Raw genomic sequence first — 23,592 nt, forward strand, 5'->3', positions numbered from 1 at the left:
AACCCATGCACTCACAGGACCACAATCAACCGTCATTCCTTGTGATGTCCTCCTTGGCTTCACACCACCTTCTCTCCTCCCTCGGCAGAAAAGGTGCTATCAAATGCTTCATGCTGGATGACAACAGCATGGAAAGCTTTCTGGCATTTTGTGTTAAAACAACAGGAGTCTTGATGCAACCACAGGCAAAGACCTTTTAAAAATGCACAGTAACTGAGTTACGGAGCTGACGACTCCAGGGAGAAGCTGAAACGATCAGCTCATGTGAAACCCACCCAGAGACTTTGGCCAAGGCATCTTCTCCTCAGGTCAGCTCTTGGCCCCTTGGCAGCAACAGAAGGTGGGGAGGGAGATCAGAGCCTGGCCTTTCATCTCTCTGTCTTGCTACTATGGGGAAGCCCCAGAGGCAGGGCAGGTTGATAAACATAATGGAGGGCTGGGCTAAAAGCAGGGAGCTGCGGGTACGAAGCTCATCTGATTTCTTTCTCTCAGTTCCTTCCCCCATCCTAACCCTTATTCATAAGCTTATTGTGAGGTTCAAATGGGGAAATAATCTTGTATGCTCAAGGACCTTGATTCCCCTGAAGGAAAAGTGAGCTAAAACATGCCCTTTGCATTCCAAGCCCAGAGCCTCTACTTGCATAATGTGAACCGCTGCACTGCTGTATGAGGCTCAGAATAAGGTAGGATCGGATGGGGGCAAGGGCGGAGGGGTTACCCCGTGGGAGGCAGGGGTTGGGCACCAAAGAGGCCAAGAGCCACACACCCCCTACGGTTATGCCCCAAGACTCCTTTGGTCCCTTCACGTCTGTGCAAGACTGCTTGGGACCTGAGAGGTGTGAGTGCCCAAGGGCGGTGCACTCCTCTCCCCCACTCCAGAACTGTGAAGGGAAAGTGCAGCTGGCAGAACTCCGCTTAGCCCACAGCAGCGACCGACTCGAGAACAAACCGGGAAGACAGGCTGGGGGGAGTCCTAACATCTCCAGAACAACACGGCATCTGTAGGACTCTGCTTCCTTTCCAAACCTCCAAACTCTCCGGCATCTCTGATTGATTCTCCAGTGCATCTGAGATGTTAATCTGTCTACCCAGATTTAAAGAGTTATCTATTATTATGCTCAGCAAACAAATACATCTCCGGAAATACAACATTTTCCATACCTCAGTTATTTACAAGCATCTTCTCACCCCATCCTCCACCCGCACTAAACTTCCCTTCTGCTCAACACAACCCATTAATCAGCTTCGGAGTGTTATGACAACTTAAAACTGCACAGACAAGAACCACTTGTAAATCACAATGGCCCTTTTACAGTTTCTGGATGGCAGCTAGGTAAATATTCTTCCTGCACAACTTACAGCTGCAAAACAACTCTGCCAGGTTCTCCTCAGCCAGGTGGATTTCCCGTTGAGTTGGTTTGCATTTCTTCTGTTGGCATTTTGAGAAAAACAGGTGCTCACAAAGAGCATTTATATTCATAACTGAGCAAGAGGAGAATTTCAAAGTATTCCACCCAGAAAACAGATTTTTTTTTTAAAAAAAACTTTAAGATGTGTGGACTACAACTCCCAGATTTTGACAGGAAAAGGGAGATTCTGAGTTAGAATCGCCAGCTAAGGATGGTTTGCGAGAGTCTGTGTGTTTGGGGCAGGGGGAGAAAAGCGTGTTAAAAGACAGGAGTCTTCACCAGAGACAATAATGCTGATCTGAGAGACCAGCTAGGATAGGCTAAGTATAACAAGAATGTAAGGAAGAAAGAACCACCCCCGGTACTCTGGTGTATCATAGCCCTCGGATTTTAGGAGCACAATTACTAAAAAAACTGCCATTATAGGGGAGCCATGTTAGTCTATGGTGGCGAAGAATCAGGAGGAGCCTGGTAGCCCCTTTTCCAACTAACAAATTTTATTAAAAGGCATTAAGTATATGTGAGCTGCTGCAGCTCACTTCACCAGATGTACAGAGTGCCTAGACCGATGTAGGATTTAAAGTGGGGTGGGGTGAGGGAAAAGATTGCCTTCCTCTACTGTCCACCCTCTGTAATTCGGGCACTCTGGCTAGGAATCCTGGAAAAAGAAATTCGGGGGCTCCATTTCCAAGAAGGTTACTGAAGAGAAAATGAAGTCAAAAAACAAGCAGTTAAGCGGGACAATCGTGAGAAGAGAGCTCTCAATGGATAAGCGAAGATAAACAGAACTGGGTGAATCAGGGACCAAGTTCGACATCCAGAGCAAAAGCCTTGAATGACTGTAGTTCCAACAAAGATGACGACCCAGAAGAACCTGGGAAGGGAGCGAGATCCCTGGAGCTGCCCACTCCTGTCGCTGCGCACAACAGAGAGGGCACCGTTCAGGAATTTCAGAGCCACTTGGCCTGGCTCACCAAAGACCCAAGGGGAACACCCGTTTCATCCACCATCCCAGTCTTGAACTGAGGCATTCCAGCCAGCTCAGGACGTGTGTCAGCTCCAAAGGAGCATTCAGGCAAATTTTGCATTATTCCCTTGGGTCCAGCAGAGCAAGACATCCATTTAAGAAGCCAATTAATATTCCGCTGAGGAGGTCCAACAATGACCCTGGACAGAAGCTCCTTTCGTTACCAGACGCTCCAGTGGGTGGCAACTCAATGTGTGTTACTGCTGGCTGTTGGAATTCCTGTTCTCATGTTCCATGTAGGTGTTAATATTCCCTTTTCACAAAGGAACAACCACCTCAAGTTGCTTTTGTTTATGTATCTCCCTGCCTCACTATCAATAATATTGATAAGAAAACTGGAGACAGCAAAAAGGAGATTATATAGCCATAATACTTGGGAGTGCTTCAAGTATTTGCAGTTGAAAACCTAATGATATTCAGCACTCTATTTTTTAAAAAAGACTACTAGCTAGTGTTGCAATTAATATCCGAGCACCAGAAAAAGAACAACTTTTAACCCCTGCATGATCTGCCTGTCGTTAATGGTGGTTCTGTCCACTAACTTGGTGCTCCAGTTTTACCCACATCAACCACAAGCAACACAAGCAGCAGGAAAGCAATGAATTTTTAATCATCCTGTGATGTACAGTACAACGGCTGACTTTTATCAACTAGCAGTTAAACAAAGACTTAGCAAGGAATAAACACTCCTTAATGGCACGTCTGCCACCATTCACAGGAGGATAACCCTGGGAACGAGTCACTCTTCCCACTACCAAAGCGGTGCCCTTTCTTACAGGCACACAAGGCAGACAGGTCGCGAGAGACAGGCCTTTGTTTCGGCAGGCGCTAGATGCTTAACCTGACCAGGGAAACAAAGCGTGTCTGAACGCGACTGGGAAAGGTTCCCCTCCTCCTCTCCCAAAGGGCTGTTACCGAGACTTCCTGGAACAGCAAGTGGCACGTAAGGGAGAGAAGCAGAGGCCGCCTCCAGGAAAAGTTGGGCGCACTGGAAGGGCTGGCCCGGTGTTTTTCAAAGTTGGCCGGCCACTTTACGAATTTTGGGTCCACACGTCTTAAAGTTGCCAAGTTTGAAAACACTGGGTTGTCCAAATGCTAACTTTTCCAAAGATGCAGTCTGCGTTGCCAGACCGCCTTAGCAAGTGCAGCTGAAGAGGTTCGCCAGTGAGCAGCCAGAGACAGGCAAAGCAAGGGGTAAAGCTAAACACAGAAGGGGAACGGGGGGAGGGCACAGTTCAGAGGACCAAGGAAACCACCAACCGGCCCTCTCCCATCTATAAAACACCATCTGTGGCCCACAAGGGGCAGAGGCAGCGCTCCTTCGACCGCACGCTGTCTTCAGCGTCTCCCCGCTTTCTCCTGACAGAACTGGGGGTGGAATGTGAACTTGCATCCCTGTGGGGGCCCCAAGAAGAGTATCCGGTCCCCTCTGGGAGCCCCCGTGGCAGAAATCCCCCGCAGTTTGGCCTGACAGAGGGCAGAATATGGCAGGGAACAAAGGAGGGGGTGCCGGAAGCCCTGCCCATCTTAGCAGGGATGGCCCATCTGTACCAGCTACAGAGGGGTGCATGGAAACCTGGCAGTGCCCAGTAAGGAGAGACGTTTTGGACCCAGACTGGCAGCTCAGGGGGCTGCCCTACTGCACCGATGTAGCCAGGCACAGAGTGGGGAGCCCTGCTAAGTTTTATTCAGCCCCAGAAGAAGAGGGAGGAAGTCCTGCCTGAAGCGTCTCCTCTTCCCTTTTTAAAATATATTCTTGTTGTCTTTTTTACCTAAAGCCATACATTCTGAGGCATTTCGCCAAAGGCCCTGCCACAGCTCTGGCAATGCCTGAACAGTGAGATCCTTCCCATCCTCCAGGGTAGGAGAGAAAACAGCACCTTTGCTGGAATCAGCTGGACAGCCGTGGCAGGAGTTAGTGCCCATTACTCCAGTTGCTTGGCAATTGTGCTCCCCGCACTTTTATACAAGCCAGATCTCCACTAGAAGTGTTTTTAACACCTTCCTAACTTCCCTAAAACTACATCTCACATTAAAGTGCATGTTTTGATGAGGGAAGCCTCACTTCTGAAAATAGTGGGTGTAATTCTGTGGGAGGGAGGGAGGGAGGGCTTTCAATTACCTGGCTGAACTGCTCCCAGGAATTGCTCCAGGTCCAGTAATGGGCCTTGTAAAGCCCAACCCGCACTGCCATCATCTCGTTGCCACGGTAATAAAATATCGGTCTGATTGAGAGAGGATGAGGGAGGGACAAAGAGATGTACAGCCACATGAGAAATGTAACATGTCCAAACGAGCTGCTTTTCCCCCCCTTGGCAGCCACAGAGATAAGGGAGACAAACTCTTTAGCCAAGCCTCACTGGCAACTTAGCTATCAGCCCGGAGCAGGTTGCCTCCTCATGGCCTCTGCTGCAAGGTTTTCAATTAGCATTTTTAAAAGCATCCATCAAGATGAGAGCTTGCATGGCAAAGCAAGGATGAAACATTATGCAAGTTGTCTTGCCAGTGACTGTTAATCCTTGAACTACCAGACTGTGTAATTTCACAGAGTCTGCTGACTTAGAATACTCAAAAAAGGAAGGCACCTGCGCGATGGAGACGCAAAAGATTCAGGAGGCCAAAGTTTCAGCAGACAGTCAGGAAAGACCTAGCTGCGGAAATTTGCTTTGAACACAGGCAGATGGGTCACCGAAAGGGGAAAAACTGGCTTAATGAGACAAATAAGGACCTTGTTACCTGTCAATTGACGGGCATGCAGAACTACTTCAGGACAGGTCACAAATATGTAAAAGAACAACATTTTAAAACAATGTCCCTGCTGAGCCTCTATATATGGCACACAAATAAACTTTTCCTATCTGCACTGGTTTTGACACTCAAAAGCTTTTAATGCACAGAGACTCCAAGGCCTGCTGCCTGGGGAAGATGACTCAGATTGGCTTATAGGTCCTCTATTAAAACACGTTAATAGAAATATTTAGATATACATATTAAGTATGGGAATGCTGGGACCATGAAGAACCACCAGAAATCAAGCAGCATATACGTTTCATTCAACTGTTTTTCAGAAGAGGAATGCATCACATTACTCCTACAAACTCATTATTATAGAGTTGGGAGACTGGGGGTAAGGTGGCCTTTCCTGGGAATTGTGTGACTTCTAATTAATCAAATCTAAAGATAATTAGGCTGGGCTAAACATTAGGCCAACCATGCTGCTGTCCTGTATTCCTATTGTATCTGTAGCTTGACCTAAAACCTTAGAAACAGAGAATCGCAAGGTTGGAAGGGACCATTTAGAAGAAGGCCACAGGCCCATAACTTGTGCAGAACGGTTTTGGTGAAAATCAAGAACACCGAACACTGAAGGGGAAACTATCATCTATTAAATCTACATGCTCAATGCAGGTATGAACAACATCTGGTCCTCCAGAGTCGCTGAACTCCAACACCCTGTCGTGGCTCATGACTGGAAGGTGGAAACAGCCATGCTCACTTCTGATCTAACAGAAGGAAAACAAAACATGTCTTACTTTATCCGTATCCCTACAGTTATTAGGGAGCGCTACAGAATACCAATGTAACGCTACGCTATATGGAGCGACAGTGGAACCACCGCGGTTGTTTTGAACTCCAGAAACAATATCCGCAAAAGCTTCAGAAAGCAGGTGCTTAATCCTCAAGAACAAATGACAGTAACAACCCTTCTAAAATAAGAGGCCCCCAAAATAACCAACTATTTCTGCTACACATCAATAATGCTGGTGGGAGGGTGGACAGAGAGCTGCGAGAGGGGTGCTCATAACTCACCTGTCAATTGACTTGCCTTGCAGGAGGACAGGCAGGAGGTCAATGCCGTCGATCTGCCTGTCGTTGGGAGGCTGCAGCCCTGCCAGGGAGAGGCAGGTGGTGAAGAGATCCATCACACTGGCCGGCTGATAATTCACCTGCCGACGACAAGGCAAGAGCGCGTGCACCAATCCAAGCAGAGAAGACGCTTGCTTCAATCATACTTCTAGCCTAGCCCCAGGCTTTTGCACAGACACTTCTCAACCAGGGCCCCTGCGCAGGAAAAGTGGGGTGCTCTGTTGCTAAGCTATGGTGCCTCTTCAAAGGGGTTGGCTTTGTTATGTCCAAATTAAGCACCCAGATTCTTGATATCCCAAATAACTTTGAGAGAGACTGAGGACATCCTTGCGTCTTCTGTAGAGGACTTAAACTCAAAGCAATTTGGGATGCTGTAGCCACAATTACCAGCAGGGTTCTCTAGATCAGTGTTTCTCAACTGTGGCAATTTGAAGATGTGTGGACATGGCTGGCTGGGGAATTCTGGGAGTTGAAGTCCACCCATCTTCAGGTTGCCACAGTTGAGAAACACTGAGCTAGACAACTGAAGAATGTCAGGGATGCAGCAAAACCAGAGTTTCAACTCCACTCATAAAAATTCTAGGGCTGAGATTCTGGGATGCAGCTACTGGGGAAACACCTGACCAGCAGCAACACTTTCCCAAACGAGGAATTGATGGGCAACGGGAGATTCTATGTTTTTTCAAGCTGTGCTGAAGTTAAAGATCACTGGGAGTGGAATGTTTGGGTAAATTCCAAGGATCTTTTTATTCCTGCGTTGCATAAAACAGTCCACCAGCACCAGACTGCCAGCCTCTGCCTTGCATTTGCTTCTGGTTATTCAGCAGGGCCCAGAGCAGATAGCTCATGTTCAACAGCCAATTATGTCACTAGTATCCCAGCCTGTTCCCTGCGTGGACAGAAAACTTCTTAAAAGGAACTAAATGCCAATGTTACAGCCACTTGGATTTATCTGCAGCACCATATTGGAGAGATAAAATCTGGGGTGGGGGGTGGAAACAGGAGGAGGTTGCTAGTGGGTTGTTTTTTTTTGCCCTCTCCTATTTTCAGAGGGCTAAAAGAGGGTGAGTTTAGCACTTCCTTCTGTCAACAGTCTCTCTCGTTCTTTTGCCATCCCCACAACAAAATGGGGGAGAGGGAAGAGAATATTCTGAAGAGTAATGGCTTGGCAAAAAATAAATAATGAAAAACAGAGGAGCAGGATCAGATATTTTCCATATCAGCCAACAACAGCCAGTATAAGAAGAGGGGGCCTTATATATATTTTATAAACTCCCGGCATACACAGAACGCCTTTAAGAAAATGAAATCCTTTTTGCTGTGGGCCACATCGTGAGAAGAAACAGCCGGCACGGGCGTTATCAGCGCTTTCAAGCTCTAGCTCTGAATCAAAGGCGACAATTAATAAAGCTGCCCCGGCCAGGAATGGAAAGGAGGAAAGCTAAATATTTGAAACTGGGTGAACAAATGTCAGGATGTTTTTAAATAAAACCCTTGTACATTTATCACAGCAAGCAGACCTGATATCCCTGTCTAATTCAATTTCAATTTGTGCCTTGTGGGAGACGGTGAAGAAAAGGTTGCAGTGCTGCCTTTAGGTTGATATGTTCTTTTCTCCTTCAGGGAGCAGATCTGGGGAGGGGGGAGGAAAGGAGAGGAAATGCGGGGGGGGGGGGGCTGGAGCAAGGAGAAAGACTCGAAGGAGCACAGAGAGACAAACTCCTGCAGCTGGATCCTTCAAGAAAGCAGAGGCCACAGGCGAACTTGCCCAGAAAATTCCGCTTAGTTTACTGGGGGGGGAGAGAGGATTGGGTTGCTGATGCTCAGCAGCCTCCAAAACACCCACATGCCCACTCACACCACCATTACTTACGCCTTAAATAAGAGGAGAGCAAACTTTCCAGCAACAACAAACAAACCTCAACAGATGGAGAAACAGACCCGCAGGAGGAAAATTCCCATTCAGAAAACGCTCCTCGGTGATCAACTCAAAGTAAACTCTCCCACGATCACTACACATCTATTGTGCTGTATTGTTACTCTTTGGTTTTTTCTTTTAGACTTGTTTCAACTGGAGTGGATATCCTGAGAATGGTGCAAACCTCTACCCAGAATGCACCTGTGAGAACATCCTACCACTCAGAACTTCACCCATACCTGCAAATAGTCGTACCTTCCATCTTACCATCTTGAAAATATATACGCCTTTGTGCACCCTCAGTCCCGACTAGAAGCGTTTATCGTATTAATAGCTGCGAAAATGGTTTAAATCCTGCCATAAATGTATGCCAACTGTAATCCGCACACAAAATGTAACTTAAATAGCATGCATTGATTTGATTTCTCTAGCTCAAATGTTGATAGCCTCACCTCTAATAAATATATATGTTAAAGAAAGAAAGAAAAAAACACCACCACCCAGGCTTATTATGAAACCCTCCAGCTCAACAGGAGGTAGATCTGATCATCTGCCAGACCCATTCTTGGTGACATGTAGTCTTAGGCCATTCATCTGAACATGAAAGAATTCAAAACCATCTATTTTCTACAACCCAACAGTGAATGCTGTAATCACGCTTATAGATCTGCATGGTGCCATAGAAACCAAAACCACTTTAAGTCTACAGAGACCACCTTATTCTTTAAGATTCCCCCAGGCTCTCACCTGTCCTGCACGTACATGTCCTGGCCACCAGGCGATTGCTGGTTCTCTCATGCCACCTTCAAAAGTCGTTTCCTTGCCACATAGGAAAGGACCATTGCTGCCCCCTGGACAAAGAGGAAACAATTCCAAAACATTTCTGGGCAGAGAAAGCTAGAATTTGAACTAAGACGAATGGGCTAACAGTCACTTCAAAAAGATCCTGTCAAAAAGTTCCTGTTCTTTCTCCAGTCCTTCAAAAGTGTCATTCACCTCCAGCTACACACGTTAGAGTTGCAACACCTGCTGAAAGGGAATTAGCATGAGGCCATTAAAACTTCATCATGACACTCTATACTTAAGTGTCAGTCTCACTCTTAACTGCAGGTGGTGGGTAAAGCTTTTCCACAAATTTTAAATCTGGTTTAAGGCTGGTCTTTTAGTAAATGAAATGTCCCAGAAACACCAACACATTCATAATTTAAAAGCCTCTAGAAGGTAGGCTAGTATTATTGCTACTCACATTTTTGCAAGTGCAAAAAGGAGGAGAAAGTGGGGTTGACCGAAAGCAATTAAAATTGGGACAGAGAATCTTTTTTCACCTCCAGCACAATGGGTCAGTTAACCAGCATCCCAAATAACTTCCAAAGGAACACGTCAAATTTTCATTGTGTTCCATTTGCATCGCCACAAATAAGGGTTTGAGTAAAGCAGGAGCAACGAACAGTCTTCCTGTCTCTCAACAACTAAAAGTGTGGCTGTCAATGGATAAATCCTGCAGCTGGTCAGAAGAGGCCCTTCCCAGCCTCCTCCCTTCCGAGCCTCTTCCCAGTGGGCAAGGCTGAAGGTCCAGCCTTGCCCAGTCACAAAGGGAACCCGAGGCTCGATCGACTGAGGATTCTGCAGCCTTGCAGGCTCCTGCACAGCCAGCCTTGGGGAGGTCTGGCCCAGGGCCGGAATCAGGGGAAGAGAGGCAAGTAGGGCAAAAGATTTATGTGCAATGACTGTGACTGCAGGAAGTAAAGAGCCCAGACCGCTGAAATCAAGCAAACCCAGAAATGCAAAGGGACGGTCATCTGAACAGCCAGCTGTTCAGGGGAGGTCAAGGGATGTTCTTGTGCTCTTGCGCTTACTGAGATGTACCAAGGAGAAGTGACAGATTCAGGGTAAGATGTCAATCGACTCCTCTTTATCTGGCTGATCTTAGAAACACAGCAGAGCTGCGGTGGGGAAAAGTCTGCCTCCTCCACCCAGTCCGTGCTGAAATGCTTCGTGCTGGGCCGCCCCATTCCAATCTCGACTTCCTGAGCAGCGTATTCTTCTTCCGCCAGGCCTCTTCCTCACATCGGGATAAAAGGGGAAGGATTTGGCTCCCGAGAGAAAGGCAGACTGTAAACCTAGTGAATAAGCGGAAGCACCAAGACGCCCAGCTTCTCCTTCTTTTAGTGCTCTGTCTTACTGGAGGCCGGTGACCACCAGTGCTATTTCTTAGCCACAGATGACTTTCCTGGGAAAATATAGTTTCTGTCCCTTCGGCAGTGCTGTATGAATGGATTACTTCTGTGCCCCTGTATATATGTCCCTGTGAAGCTGACCTAAGTATTTATTTACGAGCAATGCCTTTGGGAGAAAGCAAACCAGCTTCTAATACTCTGCCCCAGCCCTAACAAGGTCCACTCCAAGAAAACTGACCTTGTTCTGGGGCGGAAATGAGGGCAGCCCCATTGTCCGATGTAAAAAACACAAAGGTGTTGTTGCTTATGCCCAGCTTTTGAAGGTGCCTAAGAATTTTTCCAATGCTGTAGTCAATTTCTCGCACAGCATCGCCATACCTAAGAGATAGGGAGAAGAAATTACAAAGCAGTCAAGGTGGACAGGAAGGTATCTGGGGGCACTCTGTTTGTTTGTGCGCGCACACACATACACGCATGCAGATGGTGCATAGCATTTGTGGACTCTCTAATACATGACAGTACAATTTATTTCTTTAAAAAAAAAAATATATAAATTTATTTCTTTTAAAATATATATATAAATTAATACAATTTTTTTCCCCAACTGTATTTTCATTTATAAAATTACACTTATACAGAATGTTCATTCTAACTAGCCAGGCAGATGAAAGATAGAAAAAGGAACAGTTTCCCCAGTAAAGTAGCAGTGAGGAGAAAAGAACAGGATTGGGAAGACTAAGCTGGGGACATACCATAGTGAGACTAGTAAGAAGCAGGGGACATAGTAAATTAGTAATTGTAATAGTAAATTCCTGTGTTGCATAATTTGAGCGTCATTTCTCTGAAAGGAAGAAAGTAAGACTTTGGCGGGGCCCCCAGAGGTCCAGCTACAGTGGTGATTATTGCTGGCTTTAATCATTAAAATGAAAACCAAAAGCAAAAATATTGTTAAGCGGCTTAATAGGCTAGTTTGGGAAAAACCTGGCTGATTATTTTTCTTCCCAGTTTAAGCAAGAAAGTAAACAATTACAGACAGCTCGTGACCCTTTTACAACCGGCAATCTCAAGCGCAATTGTTATTTTGCAAGTGATATCCAAGGGAGAGGAAGAGGTCAGGAGATTAAGGCTGGAGAACAATGGATCTGTCAGAGAAGGGCCCGGTCTTTTGCCCTGCCAGTCTTCGCCTCCCTTCTCCTTGACTTTTTCCAAGCTGGCATCATCTCTTTTTCCAGCTCCAAGCCATGGTGTCAAAAATAACTATTGTTACAGCAGAAACTCCTTGGCTCGGAGCCCAACAGGCACTATGCCGAAGTTAGACCAGTCACCTTTGTTGTTGTTGTTGTTGTTGCTAAATCAAGTTCAGGTTAACAGCAGGGAACACGTATCAGAGCTGTGCCCATTTGATACCCAAGGAACAATTTCCAAATACACCTCTACAGAAACCAAGAACTCAGCCCCAAGAGTAGCCATTCTTATGGGCGGCAGCTTATGTCCAGTTCCACCTCTGGACTTGTTCCTACCAAGGTACCCAGGAACCAAAATCTTTTATTTCCTTAACGCAGGTGTCTCCCACCTATTGCCCCCCAGGTTGCCTGGGGGTTATGGGAGTCTGTCCAATCCATCTGGAGAGCACCAAGTGGGGGGAAAAATGGCAAGAACCATGTTAGTCTTCAATAGCCCCCTGCTGCTCTTTCTTGTTCTTATGATACAAAGACCACCAAAAGGGCTTCTTCAGATTAATTCAGAATAAAAGGATAGGAAAAGCAAGAGTACAGCAGCTCCACGGTGAGACTGGCAAAGATGTTAAAAGCCTGGATAACGCAGTCTCTATTTTGGCAGTCTTCTTTGAGAAAAGAATGGGTACTCCAACAGGCAACTGGCTGAAGGAGGCAGAATTCCAGCTCAGATTTGACAGAAACCCAGCCGGGGAATGAGGGCACCTGGCGGTATGAAGGGACTTGCTAAGGGTCTAGCCATCACTTACTTTACTGTATGATTTCGGGAAACCCTAGCAAAGGAATAAAGTGCCAAATGACTGGAGAAGAGCAGAGATCCCTATCATCAAAAAGGAGACCAGAGTCTACAGTTGTTGATAAAGGGATTGGACTGCAAACATTCCAAAAAGAATGCAGCAATTATTCGGAGTCATTATCAGCCTCACAAGAACTTTTGTTAAACTAAACTTAGTTCAGCTTTTGATGGGGTTACCGCCTTAGTGGTTTGTGGGAATGCTGTGAACATAATGGTTTGACTTCTGCAAAGTGTTTTACGAAGCACTCCATGACAGTCTGATTAGTAAACTAGTTACCTAGGTGCTGGTTGGCATGCCTATCTGATGGATCCACAGCTTCACATCAGGTGCCAGAGGTTCAGTTTTCGGCCTGGCATTCTTCAATATTGCTATTAAATCACTTGGAGGAAAAGTTGGAGGAAATGCTTATCAAGTTTCCAGATAGCACAGAAAGAGGCGGGAGAGGACACAATCAGTATGAGTCTGATAGGTTAGGGAAATGGGCTGAAAGCAACAGAATGAAATTTAATAAAGACAAATGTAAAATTGTTCAGTCAGGAAAAAGAAGTAAAATGCACAAATGTAAGATGGGGTGAAAGGTCATTTAGCTCAGAAAAAGTATGGGTGAAAAGGATCTTAGAAATACGGCTGATGACAAGCAGAATAAGAATCAGCAATGTGACACGGCTACTAAAAAGGCAAGTGTGATTTTAGGCTGTGTCAATGCAAGCATAATTTACAAAAAACAGAATGTAACACATCCACTATATCCTACTTTGGACTGGCATCACTCTGATTATTCTAACCAGTTCTCGGACATGTTTTAAGACAGATTTAGAGAGCGGGAACAGGTGTAGAAAAGGAGGGCAATGCGAGTGATCTGGGATTTGGAACAAAGACTTACTCGGGAAGATTAAAGAAACTGATTCTACAATTCTGTAGAACACACACAGTTTAAACCCAGGCATCAGATCTCCACCGAGTCAGACTATAAAGGCTGCTTTGGGATTTTCACTTGGGACAAGGGAAGGGGAGAATATTTTTGCTCAAAAACAACTTACAGCCCTCTTTGGCTTGTGCCCAGGAAGTCCCTGGAGGCATACACGGGGGCATGAGTGGCATCAATCGCCCAATAGAGGAAGAATGGCTGGCGGCTGGCTTGCTGACCACTGATGAAATCAAGGGCTTCCTGGAAGAGACAAGCAACTTTCAGCGCGATTGCCCTGGCTGCAGAAAGGACCTGTGGATTTGAAACAGGTGCCCTCAGAATAAAAAATTACCTGTAAATACATTTGAGTTAGGTTTGCTTCCCCCGACTTACGATCAATTTTTATATCTTCGTAATACCTAAAATATAAAAGACAACCAGAAAAACATTCCTTGCATTTTTAGGTATGCAAAAATAAAAGAATAAGGGTTTGCTCCCCTCCTGCACATTCCGTGAGCGACAGTCAACCCAGTTAAGTCTAGCTCAATTTTGCTCAATTTCTTCTCGTTCCAGTCTTCCCTTCATTCTGTCTCATTTTCTCATCAACTTGCTACTTTATAAAAAGCTCTATGAAGAATTGTATATGCTCTCTTCCACACACAAGGTACGTATGTTTTTGCAAGCCACTTTCCCCAGTGTGTTTTTACATGCACTTTTCAACGCAGGTTTTAGGGTTCTGTACCAGCTGCATCGGCCAGAAAAGTGTGGATGTCAGCTTATGACTGACTGAATCTCAGTTCAGATACGACTTCAGGAGTTGCAAGCTGGGGAAGTTCATGTTGAAATATGAGCTTTCTCTCCCAACTTAGGAGATGTTGTTGTTGTTAAGGCATAAATTGTATTCGATGTTTGAAGCTTTTATTGTCAAATGTGAACTGCCTGGAACCAGTGGAATAGATGGCATACAAATCTATAGATTAAAAAATGAAATAAAATGGGTGCAGCTTCACCTATTCTCTGAAGTGACTTGTTCCTAAACAGAGTTTAACCTAAGCAGAACTAAATTATGCAAAGTATGAACTTTCGGTGGGCTTCCCCCCACCATATGGGTATGTAGTAGGCAGGTTGACAAAAAACAGCACCCACCACGCAGTATGCAAAGGCATTTTTATACCTCCTTCCTTTTATCTGATGATGTACTACAGTTCTGTATGGAAAAATCTAAATTGGAAAGTGGATTTCAGAGTGATTTTATCAAGTGTAATTTCAGCTGGTAGATTTCTAGCAGACAGACAAGAAGCGAGGAGGAGGCTGGCCTTTCCTAACTCCTCCGTGATTAACGTACAACCCTGTTGCTGTTAATGGAGCTCAAACATAATTCACTGCATGCAGTAGTTTCTCAATGAACGAGGCCAGACCTCTCAGTGCTTTCAAGGTGGTGCTTTCATCATTTCAACTTTGAGTGTTCATATGTGGCAGACATTCTAGAACATGAGGTCCTGCCCAGGTATTTGATCCAGAGGCCGATAGCCTCAGGGCCTTTCAATGAAAGGAAAGCAGTACAACCACTTCTCAAACTTGGCCAGAAGAAGAGCAGCAGAATGCGGTCCAAGGCCACACACAGCAACAATGCTCAAAACCAGCACTGAACAAAACTAGAACAGAAACAAAGAGAAGTGGATGATATAAAAAAGAAAGGCTACCTGCCAATCATTTCCTCATCTCTATATACTGGAATGTTGGGGGTGGCTTTGTTATCATACGGTCCAAAATGGCAATTGGGAGATCCAAACCATGCGTCAAATCCATGCCTCAAGGGATGGAACTGAGGCTGATGGCCCAGGTGCCTGGAAAAGATTAGCAAAAGAGGGGAAAAAATTATGTCAGAGGGCATCAACAGCTCCTCAGTTCTGTACAAAAATCGCACTTAAGGGAAGAGGCTGATGGCAGTAACACCCACAGCCAAGTAGCAGACACTTGCTTCTTCAGCCTTTCTAGTTCACCCCCGCCCCCACTTCTCAAGCTTCTTTGCTTGGCTCCTTCCTCTTTGCCCTCACCCCATTCTGCCCCCAGCAATGCTTCTTATCTATTTTTAAAATTGGTATGCCACCCATCTTTTCAAACCAGGATTTCCTAGGGCAACTTACAACCCAAACATTTTTCTACTGCTAAAGCATGCATGAGTAACGTATTACGCCTTGCCATTCCCAGGGAGCTGCTCAACATCCCCTTGAGTTCTTTGGCTGGTCCCTAAAGGGGTAGAAGAACTGCATAAAAGGATGGAAAAGAAAATGAGTTGCTCACCACTTGGCACAGGAGAAAATATTAAGCCATACAACTACAAAGTGCTCACTGGACCTGCACTTGTCTGCCAAGCCCAATATTGCATGCAAGCAGAGAAAGCATGCAGGAAGAAACTGGGCGGTGCACAAGGGGCACCACATTTCCTCTTCTGCAGGGCATGGACACTCAGATGGGGGGGGGGCATCTGGCACTGGAAAAAAGCTGACACACCAGGAGTCTGGAAGCCTAACAGAGGCTTCTCAATTTCTCAAGAGGCAAAAGGCTGCAAGCTCCATGGCTTCAAGTTGGTTAAGATGCGCTGCTCCCCAATAACACTTTGGAACCAAACCAATCAACAGCCGTGTTGCCGTGTTTCCCTTCCCTTCCCTTGGTTTATTCGTAGGATCAGCCCTCAGGAATGGTGGGGTTCCCCATTTGGTAGGCACTCTCTAGCTTTGCTCTTTTTACACCAAGACCTGCTATATATTTTGATGGCCCACAGCTTCACTAGTAAAGGTTTGCTAGCTATGTGCAGCCTCTAGAAAAATACCAATAGTTGGCTTGTGCTGTCTGTCGCTGATATTTATGCTGCTGTTCCTTCAAGGAGCAGAGGGCAGCAGGCACTATTAGCTCCCCTTTTTGATCTCTGGGAAGACCGGGTGAATTTGGCCCAGGGAACGCGAGCAGTCAAAGGTCAAAAAGTGGAGCAGCCGCTGGGGCCCAGGTCTGCACAAACCACACGTCTTTGGCCTTTGAAGCTATTCCTGAAATAGAGTTGGTTATAATAATCACTCATGGATGTGACACATTTATTGTCACTTTTGCGTAACACACTTTCCAAGTCACAGTGATGCGCAGCAGTTCGGATCTGAAGAGGAAAAGGAGCTTCGGAGCAGACACAGTTCTCTCTCTGAATCAGTTGGCACCTTCGTAAGGAAGTGGTGCCTTCTCCTGGGCTCACACAAGAGCTGTGCGACTCCCAGAAAACAGGCATTCGCTGTGCATTCTCTCCCTGCCACCTCAACTGGAACGCCTGTTTTCCTGGAGCCGTGTGGCCACTTCAGAGTGGCGTAACTGCACATCCCTCGTCAGAGCTTCTGTTTCGGTCAAGTTGTGTGTTCCTCTGAATTTTACTAGAGAGAAAAGCAAACTCCTGGCGCTCAAGCCAAGAGGCTTCTGATCGTGGCCTGAGCAACTAAAACCAGCAGGAGAGCGGTGGACCTTTGGCCCTGGACTGATCCTGCCCACCCAGGCTGGTAATCAGCTCCCAGGAAAGGAAGAGTTCCACAGCGCTTCCTCTTCCAGCCAAGCCACCTCCACGCTGCTGGAAATCTGTTACCCAACACGCCCGGAGCCTCCCCGGAGAGCGCCTGCTTGGGGAGTAATCTGGCACAGAACAATCAGGGACATCAATAAACAGGAGATAAATAGCGGGAGCACCACCACTTCGGTCTCTCTCCTTCTATTTTTCTTTCTAAAGTGGATCAAAAACCACATTTTTTTTTGCAGCTGCTGCAAGCTTCCTTTTAACAACCGTGATTTATGTAGGCGAATCATTTCCAGTGGCCTGGCCATTTCCGTTCTTAACACCTGCGCCAGCACTACGGAGGTGGGTCATCAGTTTAAATGATCCAACTCTTTGCTCGTTTAAAGCAGCTCCCAGGATGCAGCACAGGCAGATTGAGGTCAATATTTGTTCACTAGCACTCCATTTACCCTCTGCCCATCTAGATTATGGTCTGACTCTTCAAAGGTGTGCTAACATCATCAATCCTTTTTCCCATGGGAATGGAGTGAGTCTCAGAAGGCCGGCTAAGCCGGGATCAGAGACAGGCAGTTTCCACTCTGAGAGGAAAGTGCCGCATCTCAATATTCCACAGGGGTCAAAACCAGGAGAGCTGAAGACAAGGTACGAGCCCTGCAGCTTTGTAATTTGTGATGGAAAGAGAAAAAAAAAGCAAGATGTGCATAGATAGCTCTGAAATTAAGCCCAGCAAGCGGCGGTCCAGACAGCTTGCCTGGATTTCTGAAGACAAGAACTACAGACTGAATGAGTGTGTATCCCTTCCCATATAAGATAAAGCCCCAACCAATAAAGCAGCCAGAAGAAAACTTTACCACTTGCCAACGATCTTATTGGCATAGCCTTCTTTCTTCAGCAATTCTGGGAGGAGGAGTTCGGAATCCGGGATGCCCCCCGTTATGTCCTGGGGCGTGTAGGCTGCGCAAACACAAGAACACTTTAGCTGGAGGAACAAACCGCAGGAACAGGGTTTACCTGCCACTTAACAAACCTTTCAATTATGCTAGGCAGCACACCTCTATTACTTAAACCATCACCAAAAAAAGGAAACGCAGAGACCATTAGCTGATTTTAGATGCTGCATACGTTCTTCCATAACTCTCTTGCACGTCTGTTCTATGAAACACCCTTCTCCTTCAGTAAAAAGATAAACACCCACACTTGCCAGCATGCAGCATGCATCAATCTGGAACTGTAAATGCATGCTTCAAAACATATGGTTTCCTACAGCATCTGCCATTTTGGAACAAACAATTCTAACGCCAACTAGATTGGCCTCAAATCAGCACAAGCTGGCATCTCCCAATAAAAGTCCTGGAGCAAAGTGCTCATTGTGGGCAGCTGGGTGATGCCCTCCAGATGCCCTTGCCGAGTTTACAGAAGAACATGTTTCTACTAAAAGAGTAAATTTCAAACATATTAAGCTACAATAGCAGCATACCACTACTTTATCTCCTTTTTAGCTGAATGTTCCTTAACCCATTCAGCAGCTTTAACAGCAGAAACAAGCAGAGACTTATCCCAAGTTCTCAAATATGAGCTGCAGTAAGACTGTATGGAAACATTCTTCCTAGGCCTCAATGGAGATCATCTCCTAATGGTAGTTTAAATGATCATGCAGAACTCTGGGGTTGCCTGTTCCTCTCTCTTTGCATGTTAGCAATGAGAATGTGCCCATTTTTACTCTAGAACTGCCATTTCCAAGGAAGAAATCCAGTGGCCCTCTAAATGTGGCTGAACCAACAGCCCCAGCCAGCAGAATCAATGGTAAAAGATCCTGGGGCTTGTATCTCACCAACTTTTAGAAGAAATGAACAAAAGGAACTATGATTTATTCCAGCCACAATTCGTTAGCAAGATATCAAGCCAATGCTGATCTTGGTTGGTTTCAGTCAACTGGGACTAGAAATAGCTAGTTCCCCAAGTTTCAACACAATGGAGAACTGCAGTTTTCTCATGGGAGAAGTTTCAGCTTTTCTCTCTCTTCCTTGCCCAGAGGAGAGGGGAGCAAACAAACCAGGAAAATACATAGATGTGTTCCTAATTCTCTAAACCCTGATTCTGATGATAACCTGAACCAGACCTTATCTTACATTCATCGCTCACGATAACTGGACTAATACATACCAGGCCAATCCATTAGGAACTCAACCAAACTTCCATTCAAAGCTTTTTATTTAGCAGTAATCTCTACTGGTTCCAACAGGACTGATTTCTGAGTTGGATGTACTCAGGAAGGCATCCTGTAAGTCTCCCTTAACATGCGAATATGAAGCCAGACCTTGCACTTGGCTTCGCCCGCATCAGCAAGTGTTCGCTTGCAGGAAGAGGACTTACCGTTTCTGGCATGGGCATTGGTGGTGTAGAAGCCATTCCTTATAGGGAGACGGCCTGTCAGGAGCGCTGCCCTGGCTGGAGAGAAAAGAGGAACACGAAGACTATGGCAGATCCCACAAAGCCTGGCTTTCTTCCAAGCACCAACCGGATGCCCCACCCTACTGTTTCAGCACAACTAACTGCCACTATTCCAATCGGTAGAACTTCATCCTAATTGCTTCCCAACAGCACCCAGGCTGATTTGAGCTGGGCGTGGATGGGTGGACTACCTGGTGAAATTGTGGGGATCTGAACATTTTCTCAGGCACTTTCTTGGTCCACAAACATTTAATCTGTAACCCCAAAGACCTGTGGCTACATAGTGGTTTTGGGTAACGCTACACTTTAGCAGAGCACTTCTAATATCTGATCCTTAAACCATGGAAGGTGTACCTTGCCTACTGTGAAGGAATGGTGCAGGGGAGGGCTGTATCAAGCCCATCTCTTCACCCTGAGCCCAAGGCTGTTTCCCTGGAGCTCCGAGGTTCACTTACATGGCGAGCAAAGAGGGCTGGCGGTGTAGAAGCTGGGCAACAGCATCCCTTCTGCAGCCATCTGGTCTAAATTAGGGGTTTCCTTGGAAGGGTTTCCAAACACACCTAGGTCACCCCAACCCATCTGAAAAAAGACCAGCAGTCAAGATAAAGGAAAGCAAGCTTCTAGAACTAGAAAGTTAGCGCCTGACTTTTACATTTTTCTCATTCGGGTATTTAAAAGCATTGCTGGAGCGTGCAGAACTGCGACAGCCACTTGAGAGGGGAGCAGCCCTTTTAGCAACTTCATGGAAAAGGCAGGGAACCCTGCAACTCCACCACACCCCATATCAACAGAGCCCCACAGAGATTATCAGCCCAGGGTGGATATTTGCTGATTTCTCTGGGACAACAAGGAGCACAAGCAACCAAACCAGGAGAATGATTGTGTCACAGCTGACATCCCTCTGCGGGAACATTTACACCCCAGTCTGAGACAGACTGTCGCGAGGCTGCCGTGCTGGGGCACATCGGAGTCAACGCAGCTCAGCCCTTGGTCTCCACCCACAGTTGCCACGGGGCCCAGCGCAGCTCAAACTAGGATCATACTCAAGTAAGTTTTTCCTGCTATTTTTTTCTTACAGGAGAGGGACTGCTTTCGAGCAAAGTTTGGTTTTAAGCTAAAAGGGTGAAAGGCTATTGGCCCACTGGTGACTATCGCAGCCACCCAAGGTGGGTAATTCTGCGAGCAAATTATGTACTCCATGTTGGAGTAAGTCATTTTGTGGCCGCTGTGTGAATTTCCCATTCAGCATTATAAAATTAAAGGAAAATCCAACCATTTGGGAAATGGCGCCAGGCCTCGCTTTTCTGTACTGGCACCTGCAGCTCACACTTAGCCAGACCTCATCTACAACTTTTATTATTCCTGAAGAATAATCAGAAAGGGAGAAAAAATGAGATTGTTTTTGTCGCACAGAAAAATAGGCAAAGCAACAGGAAACGTCTTCTAAGGAATACACACACACACACACCAACAATTTCCAACAACAAAAACAGGGCATAAGAATAGTTTACTAAAAAAAAAAAAAGAGGTACATTAGGAAGTCCTTTTCTAATAGAACAGTCAGCAGAAAAATGGAATAATTTTCTTAAAGTGGCTGATGAATCACAACCACAGGAACAGATCACAAGCCCAGGGCTGAATTCTAAAAGCATGTATACATTGCTAGGCCTTTTCCTGAAACCGAAGGGCGGCCATCAGAGTAAATTCTGACTTCAGCATGTCTAGGCAAACCGTGCGACCCTCACTTGTTGAGAGGGCACAATCTTTCTTCAGATACTCCAGCGGAGATGCTGAGAGAACAGGCTGCCCCATCGCAGCAGGGCAATGCCATTACCCTGTTCAAAACTGAACACTTATTATGGCTTAATACTACTGAGAATAGAGGAAAAGTGCAGTGGGGGAAGGTCCCAATTCATAATTTAACAATTTTTCCACAGAGAGTAACAATTTTGGGGATCCTTGTCTGCTAAAGTAGTATAAGCAAGGTCAGCCCTTCATATTTCTTCAAAAAATCTAGTAGTATCAAAAAGGATTGGAGTTTGAGCTGTCCATAAAGATTTTCAAGCTAAAGCTAACAAAAACTTAAACTTATCCCTGGCAGAAAGATGTAGCAAACAACCTGAACAGGACAGCAAGAATTCCAAGACTCCATATCAGGCAAGAAAGGCAAAACAAGTTGCTCAGACATCCAATGAAATTCACGTAGACTAAGACTCCAGCACAATTCATGTGCCAGATGTTTCTATCCATTTCATGAAAAGTGGATGAGACCTTGTACTTGCTGCTCACAATTTCCAAGAGCTACATTAAGTGGAAAGGTGAGAGACTTTTTCCCCCATGAAATGAACTGACAATTTGCCTAGTTACTGAAGAAACACTGACGTGATTTTCAGTAGTTTCCAATTAATTTTCCATCTGGTGTAATGGCTGAGGTGTTGGACTAAGAGTGGAAAGGCCCAGGCTCGAGAATACCTTCAACCATTAAAATTCATGGGGTGACTTGGAGCCAGCAACTCTCTCTTAGCCCAAACTACCCCACAGAGTTTTTGTCATCAGAAAATTGGAGAGGGGAGAGCTACATATGACTCCTTGAGCTGCTGGAGAAAAGCCACAACAAATGCTAATAAATAAATCTCACAATAAATGGGCAGATTCCAGTTGTAGCTGCACATGCCCACTGTTAGCAGCCACCTGCTATACAGTAGACTAGATCCTGCCCCTTCCTGCAGTCTTCTGCTCAAGAAGGGGGAAAAAGAACACAACAGGTGTTAAAATGAGCATTAGAAAAACAGCATTAGAAAGCAGGAAAAGGGGTATCAGGGAAGAAAGGTGCATCCCCACTCACATGGGGCTCTAAGTGCATCAGATGTTGATTTAGCTGGCTGGGGAATTCTGGGAATTGAAGTCCACGCATCTTAAAGTCGCTAAGTTTGAAAAACACTGATTTAGCATCCCTGACCATGTGGCCCTGGATAGACAAGCTGCTGCCAATCCCTGTTTCAAGCCACGTAACATACCAGTTACTTTTTTCTTACTGTAATTGTCTACAACATGGCAAGCATTTGTAGGTGAGGCTAACGGTGAGATGGTTGGTATTATTCTTTTCCTTACGGAATTCCATGCCTTGATCAAACTTTGCCTGATGATACATCCTCTTCTGTATCTCTGTACTGTACCATAGATATCTGGGAGTCCATGGCTAGGCCAGCATCTTCCAATATAGCATCAATATATTCTCATTATACTGGAAGGAGCTGGCCTAACCAAGATTTATTAATTTATTATTCCAATTTTGCTACCGCCCATCTCCCCCCAAAGATACCAGTTACTTCCAGAGGTTGGTTATTCTGCCAGGCAGGTCTGCATGGGGTATAACCATTCTTTATACAACATGCAGACCCACAAAGTCACTGAGGCACCGGCATTCATTTATGTACCCAAAGAGGCGTGTTGGTAGATATTTGATTTCCCTCAAAGGAAGCTGCCCTTAAATTTAAGCAAAGGAAGATTACTCCTGCTAAGGGGCAGCAGCTTGGATCTCTGAAAGCTTTGAAAAGGAGACCACCAGGAAATCCCTGGGAAATTGGAAAAGACCTCCTTGAAAGCTGAATAATAATAATAATAATAATAATAATAAAAATAATAGTAGTAGTAGTAGTAGTAGTAGTAGTATAATAGATCCCCCCCCCCGCTGTTTATCTAGGTACTCGAAGCGGCCTGTCCGGCCACCCCCAAGCCCGGAGGTGCCCAGAGCCCAGCTGGGCCGGCCGAGGCTTCCTCTCAGCCCCGCTCCAGCCAACTGCGCGACCCTCCCCCTGAACAGGTAACTCCGCGCCCTCCTCCCCGCGCTCACGTCGTCCATCAGCAGCAGGACCAGGTTGGGCGTCGGCGTCGGGGGGCGGTTGGCGGCCGCCGCCAGGCCCCCCCACGCCGCCAGGCCCCAGAGGCCCAGCAGCAGCAGCAGCCGTCGCCGCCGCGTCTCCATGGCAACGCCCCGGCCGAGCCCCCGCCGCCGCCTCACCGAGGGACCGAAAAAGCCTAGCGGAAAGGGGCGGGGAGGCGGCCAGGCAGCGGGTCGCCCCCTCTTCCGGCTCCGCTTCGAGGCGAGGGCTGGAGCCCCCCGGGGGGGTCCTCCGCTCGGCAGCCCCTCCCACTCTCACGGGCTGGGCCGCCAGGGGAGCTGCGGAGTCCCCGTGCAATAAACAAGCCCTCGGCCTGCTCCGAGCCCCGCACAGGCCTTCGACGCGAAGCCGG

General features: G+C 46.3%; 1 protein-coding gene across 2 annotated transcripts in view; it reads right to left on the reverse strand.

The window, feature by feature from the left end:
- The window catches only part of GALNS (galactosamine (N-acetyl)-6-sulfatase), a 35,887-nt gene extending 12,316 nt beyond the window's left edge, over nt 1-23,571 (reverse strand). Inside the window, exons 1-11 of one of the 2 annotated variants that reach the window (XM_063313050.1) lie at nt 23,192-23,571; nt 19,794-19,917; nt 19,261-19,335; nt 17,739-17,841; nt 15,041-15,184; nt 13,690-13,756; nt 13,471-13,598; nt 10,637-10,776; nt 8,969-9,072; nt 6,247-6,383; nt 4,559-4,661 (exon numbers count right to left, since the gene is read on the reverse strand). In XM_063313050.1, coding sequence (XP_063169120.1) covers nt 4,559-4,661; nt 6,247-6,383; nt 8,969-9,072; nt 10,637-10,776; nt 13,471-13,598; nt 13,690-13,756; nt 15,041-15,184; nt 17,739-17,841; nt 19,261-19,335; nt 19,794-19,917; nt 23,192-23,323 — 1,257 coding nt within the window. In that variant the 5' untranslated portion in view covers nt 23,324-23,571. The remainder of the gene's footprint in view (nt 1-4,558; nt 4,662-6,246; nt 6,384-8,968; nt 9,073-10,636; nt 10,777-13,470; nt 13,599-13,689; nt 13,757-15,040; nt 15,185-17,738; nt 17,842-19,260; nt 19,336-19,793; nt 19,918-23,191) is intronic. The other variant, XM_063313051.1, reaches the window with a different exon arrangement.
- Between the last annotated feature and the right edge of the window lie 21 nt (nt 23,572-23,592).

The sequence above is a fragment of the Candoia aspera genome, chromosome 11, assembly GCF_035149785.1.
Source record: "Candoia aspera isolate rCanAsp1 chromosome 11, rCanAsp1.hap2, whole genome shotgun sequence".
NCBI lineage: Eukaryota > Metazoa > Chordata > Lepidosauria > Squamata > Boidae > Candoia > Candoia aspera.